Source organism: Elephantulus edwardii, unplaced genomic scaffold (assembly GCF_000299155.1).
Source record: "Elephantulus edwardii isolate Elephantulus edwardi_28Jun2011 unplaced genomic scaffold, EleEdw1.0 scaffold00059, whole genome shotgun sequence".
NCBI classification, from domain to species: domain Eukaryota; kingdom Metazoa; phylum Chordata; class Mammalia; order Macroscelidea; family Macroscelididae; genus Elephantulus; species Elephantulus edwardii.
Genome location: NW_006399809.1, coordinates 15,392,169 through 15,413,471, shown reverse-complemented (window position 1 = coordinate 15,413,471; position 21,303 = coordinate 15,392,169). Strand labels below are relative to the sequence as shown.

Sequence of the window (21,303 nt, the reverse complement as noted above, 5' to 3'; positions counted from 1 at the left end):
TAAACCGGGTGGCTCCTTCGAGGCAAGGATTCTGAGGCTCCGTCTAACATACTTTGGACATGTTGTGAGGAGAGACCGGTCCTTAGAGAGGAACATCATGCTTGGGAGGGTGGAAGGACAGCGCAGGAGAGGAAGGCCCTCTATGAGGCAGATTGATTCAGTGACTGGGATAATCAGGATGGGTGTGTCAAGGCAGTGCGATTGGCACAGGACAGAACAGAGTTTAGGGGTGTTGTACATAGGGTCGCTTTGAGTTGCAAGAAACTCAACGGCACATAACAACAACAACAACAACAACAACAACAACAACAACAACAATAACAACAGTGTGATTTACAGGGAGCACTAATGGCTCTAGTGCAAGAAGCTGCACTGTAATTTCGAAGGCACATGGTTCAAATCCACCAGCTTCTCCACAAGAGAAAGATGGGCAGTCTCTTCCTTTGTGATTAACCAACCCCCTTCTGAAAACCTGTTGGAGGGTCACTATGGGTCAATTTCCTCTTGATAGTACATAACAACAGTGTGACTTAAAATCTCAGAAACTCAATGGATCAGCTATGAGTTGTTTATGACTTAAAGGCAGTAAATTTTAGGTTTTTTTCGTGATGCAAGAAGTATTTAGTGCTCCAGAAGAAACAGAGAAAGTATAATATAGGCTGTTTTATTGTATTGCGCTATTTGGTTGTTTGTTTTTGAATACAAGCCTGTTAATTTTAAGCAGTTTTTTTATTAATTTAGTTTGTTTATTTTTAATTTCAATGAATTTTAAGCAGTTTTATACTATTTAGGTTACACAGGCCACAGAGTGAGCAATCACAGATACTACATTCACTTCTTGGAGAACTGACCCCTTCTGGACGTTCTATGGGAGTGTTAAGCAGGACATGAGAGAGTTATCCTAGAAACTAGAAATTTAGACTCTTGGCCTCTCTTAGGCCCCTTGAACTATGGCCCAGAAAACAGAAGCCTCCTGTGTTCCATTGAGACTTAAGGAGAAATATGTTTTTTTAAGAAGCATACTAAAAGAAACTGGCATGTTTGGTTACAATTTGCTTGTAGAACCTTTGTGTTCTCTTTCAAGTTAATGCTGAGCGGAAAGTTATTTGCCATGGGAATGGTAATTTTATTACTCTTATTGTTATTCATTGAAAAGATTTGTGTTCTCTGGGGACAAGGAGTTGGCCAAACTAGATTCCCTTCTGCTCTGTCTCACTTTCCTTCTGTTTCTTATTTCTTCAGTCTCTTATTATATTTGTTGGCTGACAATTTGCACAATTTTCCCCCTCTGGCCTGGCTTAAATTGAGAGGCATGGGCAAATAATGTTTTTGTTTTCTTGAATATGTTTCTTGAGATTCCAGGTTAACTTTTACCTTCTACTGGAACCTGAAAGATCTAGTTGAAATAAAACTACTGCTGGTGTCACCAAGTCAGAGTGCTATGTGAACTTGACATCTTCCCCCATCCCCTGTCTTCAGGCATTTTTTTTTTTGGTTATCTCTTGTGTTCTGTTTCTTAAAAAGATTTGAGACAAGCTAGAAGAGATATCTGAACGTCATCCTCCTGGACATACTAAACAACCCATCAGGAGCTACTATCTATGCTAACTTTTTTGGTGGGTGATATGCCGTTACACATGTGTTACCTAGAGAAACAGAGTTTTCGTGAGCCATCCTAGCAGACTCGGGTAAATGGAAAGCATCACATGGCATCCTGCGTTCCTTTCTAATGGATTTTACTTTCTGGTAAATGGTTACAGATGCATGGTGTAAGCCATACTGATTATGTTGTCTTAGTTTTTACCCCTAAAACTGTACTTCTCCACCAGCAACTCCTCAGCATTTGACATATTTATAGAATTTGTAATGGTTGCCATGAGAGACATAAAAAAGATGTTGTCCTAGATTTTGTTAAGATTATAGTGTAGTTAAAAATGTGCTAATCCTTTTACTTTCTCTGTAATGGCTTTGGTTTCATTTAACATCATTAGATTACTCAGCAGTTGTCTAAAATTGCCCTGGAAATTATTGTAATGATCACCTTTGATTTTCTGGAGGGATTTTAAAAAAAATTATTGGTTTGCATACTATCTCAGAGCATGTTTTTATTTCAGTTAGTTCTTATTTAAATAAAGTTAACAGTATAAATGATTTAGTATCTGCTGTCTTTCTAATTGTTGGACCTTTATATTTTACTATAGTTATATGTTTGTTATATGTTATACTCTATGAACTTGGTGAAATGACAATACAGAAAGGCTTCAGGTCGTTTGTTCATAGGGTCTTTATGAGTCATACTCCACTTGACCACAATCAACAACAACAATAACATACGTTACACACTTACACTTACTAATTCAGTCTGTATATTTTTTTAAAAGCCCTAAAAACAATGAAAAAAGTACAAATTCACTCTTTGAATTGGTTCTTACTCATAGTGACCATCCGTCAGGTTTCTGAGGCTGTAAATTGTATGAGGCCGTTAAATCATAAAAGGGCTAGAAATCTTAAAAGCCACTTCATGACAAAAAGACTGCCCTCCTTTGTCTCATGGTGAGTTTGAACTTCCAACCTTATTATTAGTAACCCACAATACCACCTGCCTCCTTCTTAGTCTTTATCCAAGGACATAAACTTTGGTGAAGAAATGATATTTTTATGTCAAGTGAAATTTCTTGAAAAATGGCACAAACTTTTTAGAGATCACCTTTATTTCCTGATAGTTTTTAAGGAAGATAATTTGTTTTTATTCACAAAATAGTATGATTGTTGTAGATTGCCATAACCTGAAAATTAAAAATTTGCCAGTGCATCTGTAGTTATTAAAGAGCTCAAATCATAGTATCATTTCATGTTCCGTTTGTTTACATATTGACTTCTCACTCTTGTGCTCATAGCCATGAGTCCCTGTTGCTCCTGTCTCTCATTTGGTAGGCAGATGTGCTATGCTACATGCACTCCTTATTCAAATGGTCTAGTTTCACTGCCAACCTAAAGACAGGCAGTTTAAATCTACCACTTACTCCACGGGAGAATGATGGGCAGTCTCCTACCATGAGATTTATAGTCCCTGAAACATTGTTGGAGGGTATGTGAGGAGTTGGTCTGACTGCACAGCAACTAGTTGATGCTGACTTTAGGACTTCTGGGTAACACAAATGGTTAAGTATTTGGTTACTAAGTGCAGTGTTGTCTGCAGAATTTATCTACAGGTTCCTCTGAGGAAAGGCCTGGTGGTCTCCCCTAAGATCACAGCCTTTGAAATCTCTATGGAGACCAATTCCATTCTGAAACAGATGAGCTGAAAATAGACTTGATGGCAACTATGTATTTTTTTCTCTCTGATTATAGAGTGAAGTTTATAAGATAAAGAAGCTGCCTCTTGTAACTTCTTTGTAATTAATTCTGTGACTTACTTGGCTAGTTGAGTGTTTTGTTTGTTCTGTTCACCCCTTCCTCCCTAGTGGTTGATTTGGGATTTTTTGACATTAGTGATTTTAAATACCATTTAGATTCAACCAAACTGGTCTGTCATCAGGTTTAGCTGGCAAATTTGAGTCTTTCTCTTTGTTTTTTTATTCTTGGTGTGTAGAATCTATTACAGTCATTCTCAGGGGCATGGAAAGGAATAGAAATTGTTTTCCTCCAAGACATCCTCCCCTGTCAATTTTTCTCTGTCTGTCAAAAGAGCAAGGGCTACATGGGGAGCACCATGTCTGACTTTTATCACTTCACACGGAGGAACTGCCCCTGTCCAGAACATCAATAACACAAAACCAATTCCTATGAGGCCAGACATGTTCCCCTTGCTCCCATGCCTTTTCTACGCATATCAATACCAGTCTTACTGCTTTGCTGGGTCCAAAATCTGATGTGATAGCTCACAAACAACATAGAACCATATTGAGGGAGTTAAAAGGTTATAATCCAGATTTATTGAGAATACAGTCAAAACAGCTCCTGAAATGTGCACACAGGCACCTCAGCCATGAATCTTGTGGCTCTAAGTGTTTCCAGGTTCAGTCCTGCCAATATTGGTTCCCTTTCCCCAACTGCTCAGCAAAGTTCTCAGTCCTGCCAATATTGTCTTCCTCCACTTCCCCAAAAGTCCTATCTCATGTGAATTTTCCAGTTCTGCCATGACAGCTGTTGCCATCCTGGAGCATATCCTATGTTTTCCTTCCTTTTCTTCACTGGCATAGAGAAGATCTCTCTTCCCTAGCTGGGGAGGATTCTTTCTGTTTCTGGTGGGTGAAGATTTTATCTCTGCAGCTAGAGCCGTTCAATTTATTGGCAAGATTAGCCAATCCTCATAAATTGTTGAGACTGGCCAATCCTCTTGTGAAATGGTAGATAGCCAGTTCCTCTGTGGATAACCCAACATGCCCTATTTGCATGGTCCTACCATCTACATAGTAACACATCTATGCTAGAAAAGCCATGCTGTTGTTAAGTGTCATTGATTCATAGATGACTCATAGCGACCCTATGAATGAAAGACCTGAACACTTGTATAATTTTCATTGTTTCTCCAAGTTTATAGAATTTCTGGAGGCAAGCTATTTTGGAAGTGAATGCCACTCTTGCTTCCAAGCTTGTTTTAATTGGGGAGCTCCACCAAACACTGTCTACTGTGGGTAATCATTATCACATCAGACACATCAGTGTCACTGTGTTTAGCATCACAGTAACCATGAGTTACCTCTGTACAGCAAATGGACTAACCAGTGCTGTATCCCACTTAGACGAATGTTTGACCAAAAACAATGAAAACCAGGCCTGAGGGCTGCAGATGAAAATCAACCACTTTTGACTTGGTAGCTTAACTTTCTATCCATCAGGCCCACAGAGCTCCGTGTTGGTGATGTTGTTGTTAAGTGCCGTCAAGTCTTAGACGACTCATAGCAAAGCCATAATGAAAGAAAAACTCCACATTGCCAATCTTAACTTTCCATATAAAGAAAGGAAGACCAAGCTGAGAAATGTGGAAATGGAATATTATTAATGCTTATTTCTTTTGGGAACCTTGTCATTGACATGCCTTGGACAGTACGATCTTTATGGAGTCAGGACCATATTTTCTTGAAAGCTGTTAGAACAGTGTACTAAATGAACTCCAGACACAAAAGAATTTAGTGTCTAACTCTCAAGACCTAGTTTGAGCACTGTGTCCTTTAATACCTCTGTGATTTTGGGGAAATGCCTTTTTTTTTTAAATTAAGTTAAATTGCTTTGATTCTAAAATGGAGGAAAAAAGGATTCCAGATTTAAAACCTCAGAACATATTGACAGATCCTTCTGAATACTACCACAGGAAAAAACAACAAAAAACACCAAAAACATCAAACAATTCAATGTTTCCAGATGATTATAAACCCACATACCCACATGTTTAATATATTTGTATTTGTATGTGGGCATGTTTTCTATATATTTCAACCTACTGCCATCAAGTCTATTCTGACTTACAGTAACAACCTCCTATTGAGTTTTTCAGGCTGTACATCTTTATTGGAGGAAAATTCCCATCTTTCTGAGTGTTTGGTGGATTTGAACCACTGACCTTAGAGTTTTTATTTATATATTTAAATTCATTGCTGCACATTTACTTTAGCCCACCCTGCAATGCACCCCCTGTTCCAGATTGTTGTCATACATATACATATAATGCATAATCCTATATTCCTTTTGGCCAGTTCTTCCCCTTATCTATTCTATTACAGGGTTTATTATCTCTCTGCTCTGTTCTCATTTTCTCCCCAGTTCCCTCATGTCTGTCATTTTTATAACAGCTGTATTTGCCCTTTTGCAACTGAGATACTTAACATAATGTCCCCCAGGCTCCCCTATGCTGTATGTTTTAAGAGTTTATTATTTTTCAATGCTGTGTGATATTCCACTGTGTAGACACACCACCATTTTTCTATCCATTTTTTTGGTTGATGGGCACTTAGGTTGCTTCCATCTCTGCTTTGGTGAATAACACAGCAATAAATGTGGGTGTGTATATATCTATTTGAGTTGTGGCTCTGGTTTCTTCAGGGTATATTTCCAGTAGTGGAATTTCTGGGTCAAATAGAATTTCTATTTCCAACTTTTTGGGAAAGTACCAGACTGCCTTGTATAGTGGCTGTTACATTTTACATTCTCACCAGCAGTGAATAAGAGTTTTAGTCTCTCCAGAACCTCACCAGCACCTGCTGTTTGCTGCGCTGTTGAACTTTGCTTTTGTTTTGGGGGCAACCAGGGTTTTAAATCTGTATACTTAGATTGTGTTAATGCTCTAATACTATCTGCAGTTTGATATTTAAAGTTTCTTTTAGCTTTTGACTTTTTGAATGAATGAATGAATGAAAGATGCTTCTTTATAGAAAGTGTTACTTTATGAATCTTTTTTAAAAATCATTTTTGTCGTAATGTTCTGGCATCGCCACTGGAATATAACCTCAAGTTTAACCATTATTAATTCTATTACTTGAGAATAAAGTACAGATTCAGAATCTTTTCACATTATGAAAGAACTAGAAAGGGGTTGTAGGAAATATGACCCTTGAAATGCAGAGTTAGATTTGACTTAGAATTTTCAAATTAAAAAAAAAAGGCCTTTTAACTTGCTGGAGAAAGCTTAGAAGATCTCTCCATTAGATGAAAATGAATATACCAGGGTTTGAGTACTTTCACAGTTGGGGCCGGAAATGGAATTGCATGAAAAGTGTGAGAACTTTTCTCCAAAAGGCACACTGAGTCATTTCTTGGATCTGTTAAAGTTTGTGAGTGCAAGGAATTTAACCTCTTTTAGTTTAGCAATGAAATTGGAAGGGTTTTTGTTATTTAAATAATTAAGCTTTCCTCAGACATAATCTGTCCTAGGAAAATAGATAATAAGATGTCACCAGAGATAATATTTAAACTAATGGTGTAATTTAGCTGAGATTGAAATTGTATTAATTTAGCTAACATTCTATCATTACTATGCTAATTATTTGTACTATGTGATGTTTTATTACTTTGACATTTTAAATTTCAGTAAAACTGAATTGTTTAGAATTAATATAGAAGATGAGAAGATATTTGTTTTATAATATGAGCAAAACCAAACATTTTTTTTTTAAATTCCCTTAGGAACATTAGGTAATGTGGAACATGGAAACCAATATCAGATCAAATTGATGTATGAACATAATCTTCAGAGGACAGCCTGCAATATGACTTACGGACCATTTGGGGGTGTAAAAGGTAATTTGCATTTAATCCCTAATGTGCTTTTCCAGATTTAGAGTAGTTCATCCTGTGTAAGTGGATTATTATGTGATACTGAATCCCACAGAGTCAAAACAAAAATTTTATTGCAATCTTTGTATCAAATACCTAAGGAAAATAATAAAAATAGAAAACCTTAGGGAGTGAACAATTCGTTGCTTTCTTGTGTATACTCTTGTTGTTATTGTGGGAATGCTTTTCCTCTCAGTCCAGCTTCTCTCACTGCACCATGATGATGCACTGGTAAAGACGCTGGTGGTCTGGATTGAAGGCAGGCAACTAGGTAGTGATTCTAAGCTCTGTGATTTTGCCTATGTGTGTGTGCATGTGGGTGTGATCTGCCAAAAGTGTAGTTAGGAATGTTATATTTTAGCTCTTCTTGGGCCTACATTTTTGTGAGTTTGTCATTTGCTTTAAGAAGTTTACCTATAGGAGATTTTTCTTTAGTGAGAAAGGGAGAGACTTCATTTGCAGATGTATTCCATTCATGTGAACTCAGGGTGTTTTATACATAGAGTAAAGGTGAGGAGTAGAAGAATTTGGGGATAGATCGATCCATTTGCTAAAAGGAAACGGTTTTGGTGGTACTTGACAAACAGATGTTTTTTAATATTTTATTATTATTTTTGTGTGTACCGTCAAATTGTATCTGACTGGTACAGGAGGAGATTGTCCCTCCTTCTGCAGCAGAGCATCTGGTGCATTTGAACCTTGCACTTCTGGGAGTGCAGTACAGCCACTAGGCCACCAGAGCCCCCTAAACAGATTGATTTTTTTTAAAAAAAATAAAGCTAAATAAACCAAACCTACAGATGTCCAGTCAATTTTGACTTATAGTGACCCTAACAGGCAAGAGAAATTTGTCCCATTGAGTTTTGCAGCCATAAATTTTAACAGGCTCAGACTGTAGAGCAGTTAGTGGGTTTGAACCACCAACATTTTAGATAGGTTCCAATGCCTGTGTGTATTGTTGTTGTTTTTAAGTCCTGTCGAGTCGATTATGACTCATAGTGACCATATGAACAACGTATCATAACCTTGTTCTGTCCTGCACCATCCTCAAAATCTCTCTCATGCTTAAGGCCACTGTTTTTTGTTTCAATCTGTTTTATTAAGTGTCATCCTCTCTTTCTCTGACCCTCTTCTTTTCCCAGCTTGATGCCTTTTTCCAAGGTTTGGCCCCTCCCTAAAACATACCCAAAGTATTTGAGGTGAAGTTTCTTCGTCCCTGTCTCCAAGGGACACTCTGGTCACACGTCCTTCAAGACCCATTTATTTGTTCTTTTGGCAGTCCATGGGTTATTTAGAACTCTCTTGTAATTCAGCAATTCACAATTCAAAGGTATCAATTCTTCTTTGGTCTTCCTTATTAATTGTCCAACTTTCAGTTACATAGGAAGCAATTGAAACACTATACCTTGCATCAGGTATACCTTAGTCTTTAAACTTAAATCCTTGTACTTTAGCACTTTAAAAAAGATTCTTGACAGCAGATTTAACCAAATGCAATATGTCTTTCTCTACCAGGCTGTTGCCTATTGGTCCAGTTGGATTGTAAAATTGCTTAGTTAGAGTAACAGTAATATTGGGATAATTTGAAGAATATGGGAAATATCTATAATTAGATGAAGGAGAAGATTCTGAGATATAAATAAGAAGCTAAATTTTGTAAGTGAAGTGTCTACTTCCTCTCTCATCACCTGCTTTCACATCTGATTTTCTCTATTAAAAATACAAATATCTGATGTGATTGGAGGAGCTAGATCTCCTTTATTGAAATATTTTTGTTTCAGTTTTCTTTCAACTCTTCTGTCTCCAAAATATGACTTACTAAATTCTGCATATGTAGAACCCTAAGAAATTGTGAGCACAGAGTTCTTTGGCTTAGTGAAGGCAAGCTTTGCTTTGTTTGGCTGGCATCAAGACAATTCTTCATATCACATGTAAATTTTAACCTTATATAAATTGAGCTATTCACAACAACAAGAACAACAACATAAATTGAGCTAAATTTCTTACTCTTGTGTAACATATTTTGCTGGAGCTTATAACGGACTTCCATAGTAATAGTAGTTGCGAATAACTTTGAAAACAACAAATAGTTCTTTCTGAAGAGATGTGATCTTTCTTTTCTCAGTTCTTAAATGAAGACTGTAGATTTGAAAAAGTAACTTTTGGAAAAGCATAAGGTTCTTCTGACATATTTTACTTTCTTGTGTCTAAGAAGCAGAAATTTTCACAATTTGTAACAGAAATTTCCAAGTAGCAGAAGTAATTTAATTTCATGGATTTGAAAAAGAACCTATAATATCACTGAAACCATGAGAAAACCACAGGGTGGTCTGTCATCAGGAGTTTGCCAATTGTGAGGTGTGACCATTGAGTACTGCCAGTAGGGACAACACTCACCTTTTTTTTAAAAAATGTGATCCACAGATGGGTTTTTCTTTTAATATTTGTTTGCTTACAAAGTTTATATACATTGTGTTTTACTCTATTCTTCATTCACATGGTATTTCATACACTCATTCCCATGCATTATGTTTTATAAAATTAATCACCGTTGGACCTTGCCCATCATTACCCTGTCTTTTCAGGTCCCCGCTGCATCCTTCTCATTTCCTTCACCCCCTCCTTCTACCTACCAAATTGTACAATCCAGTGGTTTCACCCCTACCCATCCTCACCCACAGACTGTTTAATCACAAGGGTCTAGTAAAAGAATTTAGGGAGAAAATTTATTAAGGAATGTTGCAAAAAGTGGAAACAAATTGATGTCCATCAATATGAGAATGGGCAAATTAGATAATTTTACAATACACTGTTTCTGTTGTTGTTGTGTACTAATGAGTCGGAACCAACCCATACCTGACCCTCCTGCAGGTTTTCAGAAGCAGTTACTTGCACAAGAGGAGATTACCCATTCTTTTCCCACAGAGCAACTGATGCCCTTGAACCATGTTACAGCTTCTTGCTACTAGGCCATCAGAGCTCCCACCATACATTAAAAGGAATGCACTAGACCTATGTATCAATATGAATCAACCTCACAAACAACATTGGGTGTAAAAAATAAGTTGCAAAAGAGTAGGAACAGTTGGACACTGAGTAAATAACTCTATTTTTATAATAATGGTCTTTAAGCACTGTTTTCCTTATGAGACTGAGTTAGTTCACTCAGCATAAAGCCTCTAGACTCTCTCATGCTATAAAGTATTTTATGAAATTGTTGCGCCTTAAAACACTCACTTTTGAATGGCAAAGCAGCTGGTGGATTAAAACTGTGCCTTTGGGATTGCAGTGTAGCTTCTTACCTCTAGGCTGCTAGAGCTCCGTATTTACAAGATATATGTGTGTGTGCCTATGTGTGTGTGTGTGTATACATACATACATATATATAAAATCTCAATAAAACTGCTAAAAATTAGTCATTTCATCCTGAAAATATAACAACCTATGCTATCATACATTGCTTATGTTGTTATTGTTAGATGCCATTGCTATGTTTTCACCAAATGTTGGAGCTACTGTCATATCAATATATCTTGCTGACAATTGCTCATTACTTGGTAAAATGCTACAATTCTCTAAGAGGAATTTGCTACTAAAAGATCATATAAATGTTCTTGGACATGGGGTCGCTGTGACTCTCAGGTGATTCGACGGCACATAACAACACGACAACAACATATATTGTCACCAGTTGTGGGGTCACAGACAGCCAAAAAACCTAACAATTATGTCTTGGAGAAAGTTCTCCTTAGAGGCAAGGATGGTAAAACTTTTCTTCCATCCTTTGGGCATGTTGTTGGGGCATGTTGCCAGTCCTTGGACAAAGAGATCATAGTTGGAAAGGTGGAAGGTCAGCGAAAGAGAAGATTCTTAATGAGATGGAGTGACACAGTGCCTGCAGCAGTGGGCTGATGTGTGTCAGAGATGATGAAGATGTCACAAGATAGGGTGAGGTTCAGATCTCTTGTCCATGGAGTTGCTATGAATTGTTCTTCACTTGATGACACTCAACGACTACATGAGTTGGACTAGACTTGATGGTAGGATGCAAGTAGTGTATTAAGAGATGTAAAATATATAAAAGTCATATTGTGCTGCTCTGTGTTTATTTATTGCCTTTCTGTCTTACCTTCCTTCCATGTGCACATACATGTATTTATTTGTAAAACTGATGTAAGTAATAGAGTAAAAGAAGTATTTTTTGAGAGATTGATTCAAACTGATCATGTTAAGTGCCATTGAGTTGAGTCTGACTCAGAGTGAGCCTATTAACAATAGATCTGAACCTTGATACTAAAATAACGTGTTTTCTGAAATAAGCATCTTTGTATATAAATGTCTATTTTTTAAAATAATTTTTAAATTGTGATTTTGACAAAAGTTTACAGAAAAGTTAGATTTCATTCATTCATTATTGCACATTTTCCTCCCTACCTCTCCAAGTACACTTTTTAAACATATTCATTAATTGTTGCACAATTACCTTTCCCCAGCCCTCTTTGCAATGTATCTCTTATTCTGGACTCTTGTCTTACATATAATGTGAATCATATATTCCTTTTAAACAGTTCTTTCCCTCATCTGTTCCAGTACAATTTCACTATCTAGCCACTCTTTTCCTATTCTCCTCCCAACACTGTGTCAGTCCTGCTTCATAACCGCGGTATTATGCAGTATTTATCCTCTGCCTATTTTTAAAGGCTAGAAATCGAAGAGTGAGGTTTTTGAGTTAGAAAGCTTTACTGTATTTTTTTTCCTATCTGAAAGTAGTACTACCCTCAATTATAGTATACATAAAATTGTAAAAAAGTACAGAGTTGAGGAAGAAAAAAAAAGTCATTTCAAGATATTCGCATTTCAAACAAAGCCCATTTTATAAGGACTCAGTCCAGTATGTATTTAATGGACCATTCTTTTAGTGTGAAAACTGTATGGTTGCTTTTAGTTTTAAAAAGAAAACTTAAAAATCCTTGTCTTCTACCTTCCGCTGTATTTTAGAATGCCTCGTTGTGGAATGATTAATTCAAGTGGTGATATAAATAATTTTCAAGCAAAAAAGTGGGCAAAAAGAAAATCTGCGACAATTTTTAACAGATTGTTGAAGAGCAGCAGGCACAGTTGGTTTGTATGTGCATCAGAAGAAACTGCCGCTAGATGGCAGTCCTGTACAATCTTGGGCCTAGGTTCTGCCTTTAACTAAGGTACCTCAAGAAATCATAGTAGAAAATGTATGACTGCGTTATAATGCTTTATCTTTTTCTTTTCTTTTTTTTTTAAATTTTTATGTATGTATGTATTTTATGTGCATACCGTCAAATTGGATCTGACTGGTACAGGAGGCAATTGTTCCTCCTTCTTCAGCAGAGCATCTGATGGATTTGAACTGCGCATCTCTGGGATTGCAATGCAGTTTCCTGTCACTAGGCCACCAGAGCTCGCCTATCTTTTCCTTAAAAAAAAACACAGAAAACCCCCCAAAAAAACAAAAAAACAAAAACACCAACAAAAAACCAACATCAAAAAACCAAAACCAAAACTCCAAAACAACAAACATGACTTTTTATTTATGTTGAACTTAAAACTTTGCCTGGGACAGAAGAAATGCTAAATAAATTTGCAAAATTACAGTGAATTTTGTTTTGTAGGTTAAATTTTTTTTTTAAAAGAATTTTCTAATTGTAATAGTGAACCTCAAGGAGCTCTGGTGGTGCAGTACATACTGTGCACCCTTCTAACCAAAGGACTTCCTTCCAATCCACCAGTGGCTCCGCGGGAGAAAGGTGGACACGGTCTTCCGGTTCGGTTTTATAGCCTCAGAAACCTCTAGGAGGGTTGGAATTGACTCAATAGCTTTGACTTTCTTTGAAAACGGCTTGTAGAATGTAATGTCAAATCCTTAAAATTGCATTTGAATTACCAAGGATCATGCTAAAATGATACAGTGAGTCTGGAGTTTGGCTTCAGTTTCTCAATTTCTAAGCCTTACAGGGCAGGCATTGTAGGAAAGATCTAGAAGTGTGCTACCGCCCTGTGTCTGCTGTGCTTGTTCTGCCCAGGCAGCGTTCTGAAAATCACTTTATAGGATGAGTAACCTGCTAGGAGATTTTAGTGAATGGTGGAGGAGGGATTTGAAGGTACATTCTTTGCTTTCAGAAGCTCGTGTTGTTGACAACACTAAACTGCTTCCCAATCTCGTATGTGATTAAGTTTGCTTCTTCCCATCCAGAAAAATGTTTTCTATTAGGAAAGGATGTAGCTTAGTTTGGCCAAAGTTAATTCCTACCTTTGACTCTTCAAAAATTGTGGAAAACATGTTGAGTAACTTCTGGGTCAGATATTTGCCTCTTCATTTTCATTGTTTTCATTAAGTGCTTTGGCTTTTAAGAATCTCCTTCACCCTGCCTTCCCCAAAAAAACAATGTAGTAGGGTGGTTTTTATTTGAACTCACAAAAGTGCACTGTTTCAATTTTTTTTTTTTTTTGGGTTAAGAAACATTTCAAAAACATTAGACACAATCATTTAACTCAGTACAATTTTTTTTTTAATTTTTTTGTGTGTGTGTACCGTCAAATCAGATCTGACTGGTACAGGAGGAGATTGTCCCTCCTTTTCCCGGCAGAGCATCTGGTGGATTCGAACCGCGTGCCTCTGGGATTGTAGTTGCAGCTCCTTGCCACTAGGCCACCAGAGCTCCCCAATTTGGTTTTATTTTAAGTTATGGACAGAAAACCTGTTCGGTAAAGAAAGTAGTGGTAAAGAAATAGGATAACTGATTTTATAAAGTAGTTGAAGAATATTTATCCAGTCGTCTGATAATCTAAAATTCTAGAATTAAAATTAAAATGATTCAATACTTTTTAAGAGGAAATGACAGTTTGCATATGTGCAATATTAATGACTATATATTGTTCTTTTCTGCTTTTGTAACTGACCCATAGCTGACCCTCCAGTGGGTTTTCAGAGGCAATAAATTGCAGGAGAGTCGATTGTCCCTCCTTCTCCTGCACAGCAGCTTGCTAATTGGAACCTCGTGTCTTTGGACTGACAGTGCAATTCCTTACCACCATGCCACCAGAGCTCCCTGAATAATGTCTGTATTGGATTTTTATTTTGTCAAATAAAGTGTAAGGGTGATGTTTAGAAAGATACTATTCTTGACTTTAATTTGCTTTTTCTAAGGAACATTCATAACTTTGGATGTTTATAAATACGTCACTTTTTTCCTTTCTGTTGTTGTTAAATGTAGTCCCCAACATGGCCCTGACACCTCATGCACAATGACATGGAAATTTCCAGATCATGTCCCCTATCCATGATTGGTTGTGAAATGTATCTTTTTTTCTTTATGAGGGATATTATAGCTAATGTTAGATGGACCTTGGCTGAAAGCAGAGAGTACCAGAGGAATGTCTATATGTGTTTCATTGACTATGCAAAGGCATATGGCAATGTGGATCACAACAAACTGTGGCTAACTCTGAGAAGAATTGGAATCCCAGAGAACACTTGATAGTGTTTATGCAAAACCTACACTTAGACCAGGAGGCAGTTGTCAGAACAGAGCAAGGAAACACTGTATGTTTCAGAATTGGGAAGGGTGCATGCCAGGCATGTATATGTATCTCCATACCTTTTCAATCTATACTCTGAACAGATTATACAGGAGGCTGGGTAATATGAAGAGAAATGTGCATCAGGATTGGAGGAAGATTCATCAATAATCCACATTATTCAGATGATACAACCCTGCTTGCTAAAACTGAGGAGGACCTGAAGCACTTGCTGCAGAAGGTCAAGGATTGCAGCCTTCAATAAGTATTGAGGCTCAACATCAAGAAGACAAAGGTGCTTACCACTGGGTCAATTGGCAGCATCATGATAGACAGTGAAGAGATTGAGATTGTTATCAGCTTCAGTTTGCTTGGCTCCACAATTAACACTTTTGGCACTAGCATCCAGGGAGTTAAAAGATGAATTGCATTGGGGAAGTCCACTGTCAGAAACCTCTCTAGAGTAATGAAGAGTAATGATGTCAGTCTGGAGACTAAGGTGCACCTGATCCAGCAATAGTCTTTGCAATTATTTGCTCTGTGTCAGAAAGCTGGGCAATGACTAGGGATGATAGAAAGAGAATTAATGCCTTTTAGCTGTGGTGCTTGAGAAGAGTATTGCATATACCATGGACTGCCAGAAGAACAAACAGTTTCATCCTAGAGAGGGTGAGACCAGATTGCAAGGATTCTGAAGCTTCATCTCACATACTTTGGACATATTGCAAGGCGGGACCAGTCTATGGAGAGTGACGTCATGTTTGGGAGTATGGAGGGACAGAGAAAGAGAGGAAGACCCTTGATGACATGAATTTATTCAGTGACTGGGATAAGGGGATTAAGTGTGCCAGAGACAATAAGATTGTCACAGGATAGAGCAGGGTGTAGGACTATTGTACATAGAGTCACTATGAGTCACACAGTGACTCAACAATACATAACAACTATTTGACAAATTGATTAGTGTACAGTTTATTGTTGTTGCTATATTGTTATGTGCTGTCAAGTTGGAAGCCACTCATAGTTGACCCTCCAGCAGGTTTTCAAAGGCGATAAACCCCTCAGGAGGAGATTACCCATCTTTCTTCTGAGGAGCAGCTGGTGGATTCGATCTGTGTGCGCTTGTATTGGCAACACAGCTCCTAAATATGAACACTCAAGTTGCAGTTTGGAAATCGCCTGTCAGTTTAAAAAAGGTAGATCTGAGTTGATTTGAAAATATGTTGTATTTTCAAGTACAGTTGATGGAATTTATTTGGTTTGGTAATTTGAACTTGTTTTCAAAAAAAGAGAACAAGTGAAATTTATTCCAGATTGTTCTCTGCTTTTATTTCATTGTGTTGCTACAATTTCCAGTGGTTATTGACATGATATTTTGCCTAGTTGAGATAAGCTTGCCATTTCAAAATAGTATTTAGAAAGGAGAGCATTAATATTTACTGATGAACAGATAGGGATAGATGAATAATGAATGCTAACTTTTTAAGGGCAATAACTGTTAACCGTAGCTTTGTAAACGCTTCCTCCCACACGGTAAAAGGTTATTGTTATGACTGCCTCTTAGAAGCGCTGTGTACAGCAGATGGAAGGCTTGCTCAATCCTGTCCTAGCTGCACCATCTTAATTGCGTTTAAACCACTGCTGCTGTCACTGTGTCAGCCCATGTCATTGAAGGCCTTCCTCTCCTTTCCTGATCCTCCACTTTTCCAAGTATGGTGTCCTTTTGCAAGGACCGGTGCCTGCTGACAACATAGCCAAAGTATGTGAAACAAAATCTCACAGTCGTCATTTTTAAAGAGTATGCTGGCTGCACTTAGTCCAAGACAGATTTGTTTATTCTTTTGTCAACCCATGGTATGTTCAAAAGGTTAGCTTTGGAAAACTTCATGAAACCATTAGCTCTGTAAAATCAGATACTTGATGCAGACTAGATAATATATCTGGCTACTGTACGAAATATAAGTTGGTATTTTCTCTGCTCATAATTTGCTTTAGAGAGCATGGTTCGAAGTCAGGAAAGGAGTGTGTCAGAGATGCATCCTGTCTCCGTACCTTTTCAGTCTGTATGCAGAACAGTTTATTCAGGAGGCTGGACTTTATGAGGAGGAATGTGGTATCAGGATTGGAGGTAGACTCATCAACAATCTGTATTATGTAGATGACACAACCATGCTTGCCAAAACTGAGGAGGGATCTGCATTTGCTGCAGAAGCTCAAGAACTGCAATCTTCACTGTGTACACTAAGCTCAACATCGAGAAGACAAAGGTTCTCACCACAGGGCCAATTAGCAGCACCATGATGGAGAAGAGATTGCGGTCGTTAACAATTTCAGCCTGCTCTGTTCCACAGCCGACACTCTTGGCACCAGCAGTCAGGAAATCGAAAAATTGCGTTGGGAAAGTCTGCTGCAAAGGACCTCTCCAGAGTACTAAAGAGTAACAGTGTCAGTCTAGAGACTAAGGTGTGCCTGATCCAGGCTATGGTCTTCTCAATTACTTGTTAGGCATCAGAGAACTGTACAGTGACTTAGGATGACAGAAGAAGAAATTGATGCCTTTGAGTTATGGTCCTAGAGAAGAGTAGTGAACATACAGTGAACTGCCATGAAAATAAAAATGTTTGACCCAGAAAGGGTGAAACCAGGTTGCTCTGTGGAGACAAGGATTGCGAAGCTCTACATAGTTTAACATGATACCTGGAAGTGTCACTCCTTGGAGAAGGACATCATGCTTGGAAGGTTGGTGGGGCAGGGCAGGAGAGGAAGTCCTCAGGTGAGAAGAATTGATACAGTGACAAGGGTAATGGAAGTAGATGTGTCAGAAACAGTGAAATTGACTCAATAGGACAGGGTTCAGAGCTGTTGTGCATGCAGTCACCATGGTTAGCAGTTGACTCGATGGCACATAACAACATCAACAAAAGTTATAATATAAAGTTAACAATTTTAGCTTGCTTGGCTATGCAATCAACACTCTTAACATCAGCAGTCAGAAAATCAAAAGGTGAATTGCATTGGGAAAGTCTGCTGTCAGATACCTCTCTAAAGTGCTAAAGAGCACCGATGCCAGTCTAGAGATTAAAGTGCACCTAATCCAAGCTATAGTCTTTCCAAGTACTTGCTATGTATCAGCGAGCTGGACAATGACTAAGGATAATCGAAGAATTGATACCTTTGAGTCATGGTGCTGGAGAAGAGTATTGAACATACTGTGGACTGCCAAGAGAATAAATAGGTCTATCTTGGAAAGGGTAAAACCAAGTTTCTCCTTGGAGGCAATGATTTTAAAGCTCTATCTCAGTTACTTTGGGCACATGGCCACAAAGGACCATTTCTTGGAAAAGGGCATTTTGCTTATCAGGGTGAGATGGGTTGACACAGTTACCAGGGTAATGTGGGTAAGGTGTCCTGGAGTCAGAGAGCATGGCTCAGGATAGGGCAAGGTTTTAGAGACAATGTACACAGGGTCCTTATGAGTGATAGGTGACTCTGGCTATTGTACAGAGGGTTGCTGTGAGTCACAGGTGACTTGATGGCACGTAACAACAATAGCAACAACAATAACATTACACCTGTAGTCACCTAAAACTTGCACTAGAGGACTGTGACAGGTTGATGACCTTATGTAGGAATCTTTCAAATGTGGAACAGGGACATTGGGAAAGAATTGTTGGTTTGTTGGTGATTCATGGAAAATTTCAGAATCTGAACCGTCTCATGTCTGATTTCCATCCGTCTGCCCAACTGTCCTTTCATCATACGTTTACTATTTTCTGAATGCTAGATACTGTGTTAGTGTCTTGGAGTAGGGAGTTAAGTAAAAATAGTTTATTTTTCAATTTACAGTCTTGGGGATGGTAAAGACCAAGACGTAGCTATAATCTACCAAGGTGAATCACAATGGAGATAGATGTGTGCAGAGGTCCTGGAGACCTGAGGATAGAGGAGCTTCCTATGGTGTATGAATGTGTGTGTGTTCAATCTGTGTGTGAATGTACATGTCAGACAAGAGTAGTTTGTGGAATTTGGAGAGTATGCTGTCTTCCCCCCCTTGCTGTTGTTGTCGTCACGTGCTATCAAGTCTCCTGTGGCCCGTAGTGACCCTATGTACAACAGCTCTGAACCCTGCCCTGTCCTGAGCTAGTCTTATTAATTCCGACACACCTACCCCCCTTGTCCCAGTTACTGTATTAATCCATCTCATCCAGGGTTTCCCTCTCCTGTGCTGTCCCTTCACCCCTTCAAGTGTGATGTCCTTCTTCAAGTACTAGTCTGTCCTGGACCCATGCCCAAAGTAAGTGAGGCAGAGCTTCAAAATCATAGCCTCCAAGGAGATACTTGGTTTCACCCTCTCCAAGACAGACCTATTTTTTTTTCTTGGAGGCCCATGGTATGTTCAAGACTCTTCTACAGTACCACAATTCAAAGGAATCAATTCTTCTGTCATCCTTAGTCATTGTTCATCTCTGATCCACAACAAGTAATTGCAAAGACTGTGGCCTGGATTAGGTGCACCTTATTCTCTAGACTGATGTTTTTCACCATTCTGGAGAGATTCCTAATAGCCTCTAAAGTAACGTAACCGTGTTGAGAACCACAAATTTAAGGGTAGGTATAGAAAATAGGAATAGGAAAAGGAGTTGACACAAGAGATTAAGAGAAACAGATGGAGAAGCTGAATAGCATGTGTCATGGAAGGAGGAGCGAGGGTTTCACTAGTTAGAGGAGTGGTCCAGAGTGCTGCTCCGGAGTGCAGCTCAAGTGCTGAGAAGAAAATACTGGATGAACCAAAGGAAGCCTTTGGTAATCATAGAGAGAGTGGGCTTAGCAGAAAGGTAGGGACATTGATCTCTGGATTGAAAAATCCAGAGAGGAACTGAAAATCACAAGGGAAGTTAAAGAATCCTTTGGTGCATCCACTTCTCACATGCTGATGTCGTTAGCTTCTAAACCCAGGAGTGAAATGAGTGTTACATGTGTGTCAGGGCCACCGTTCCCGCCTTCCTGGTCCCCCATTGCTCACTGGCCATCCTGCCTGGTGTTCTTAGAATGCCCAAACCTGTGGTGGCACTCCACTTCCCGGCACTCATTCCCTGCACTTCAGAGCCCCCGGTGGTTTGATGTTACATGCCGCCTGCTGCCACGCACCATGGTTGGGGACCCTTCTTATCTTCCATCCCCTTCAGCTCTACCTGGCCTCATTCCCTTTCTTTGCTCTTCCTGTCTCCCTCCACTGGCTTCCCTGGCACCTTTGGACCCTTGTCTGGCTTCTCCCTGTTTGTGACCTCATGTGGCCCTTCTCTGGTTGCTGCTGGACCTGTGTTATATCGTTCATGGTGAGGCCTGGACCATTGGAGGTGCTGCCTGGAAATGTTTTCAAAGGTGTTAATGCAGCATATTGGATGACAAGATAGTTGATAAATGAAGAGTAGGCATATTTAAACAATATGCTGCTTTGCCTATGATTTTCTTTCCCATCATGTAAGTTGTACTTCATAGTCATGCTGACTAATTACTTTCTTTTCATAATGAATTTGTGGTTTATGGGAAAAAATAGGTTCTTAGTATAGTTCATTCGAGATTGTGAACCACCATCTGACTCCTTTTTCAGTATTTCTTTTTCTACTTGTTTGCTATAATTTTTAAATTTGTTTTTAGATAATAAATCTTGATTTTACATGAAAGTATTTATACTTTGAACTTTCCAAGTAATAGACAATTTAAGGCTTAAAGAAATGTGGCCATCAAAACCCTAAACCTACCAATTCCTGTGGAGGCTGCAGCCCTCTTTGTCCACAGGAATGTGTGCTTCTGTTCTCTCTATCCCTGCCTTTGATATGGCCAGGCGTTCCTTTGGTTATGATTACAATAAGAACAGGCTTTAGTCAGAACAGGAACTTTGTTGGCCAAAGACATCAAGATCGTCGGTGTGATCAGGTCTTGTTATGTCTTGATTTGCCTTCCTCTGTTTATTTTTCTCCTGGTTTCAGGATCTTTATGGCCACTCCAAATCTTACTTCTCAGAATCTAGTTCACATGAAAGAATGCCCGTTTTTCTCTTAGAAAACCCAGCAACAGTCTCTTTCCAATTCTCTGGCTCTCGCTGGTTCAGCTCTGAACCAGTCACTGTCTTGAAAGGAATTCTGTTGAGCTTGAGCCTGAATTACACATGTGGGAGGGTTGAGCTGAGGGAGGGATGGGGCAATTTGATTCTGAAGGGGAATATCAAAGAGTAATAATCAGAGAATGAATAGGTGCTGGGTAGCACATTAAAGAGTAATAATCAGAGAAATTCTAATAGTGGCATAAATCAAGTTACAGAGGGAAGGTGGTTTTTACAATAAAAGGCCTATTGACTAGCACTTTGTCTATTATAGTGTAGAGGTTAGGAACCTCAAGATGTAGAGGCTCAGCTATGTCATTTACTGTTCTTAAGTCCTGGAGCAAATTCCATCTACCACTGGGTTGTTTTACAACTCA

The 21,303-nt window shown here is 38.6% G+C and overlaps 1 protein-coding gene across 4 annotated transcripts in view; it reads left to right on the top strand.

Moving 5' to 3' along the window:
* BBS9 (Bardet-Biedl syndrome 9) overlaps positions 1 to 21,303 on the top strand; it is a 677,588-nt gene that overhangs the window by 32,978 nt on the left and 623,307 nt on the right. For all 4 annotated transcript variants that reach the window (XM_006887603.1, XM_006887602.1, XM_006887601.1 and 1 more), the window contains exon 4: positions 7,123 to 7,236. In XM_006887603.1, coding sequence (XP_006887665.1) covers positions 7,123 to 7,236 — 114 coding nt within the window. The remainder of the gene's footprint in view (positions 1 to 7,122; positions 7,237 to 21,303) is intronic.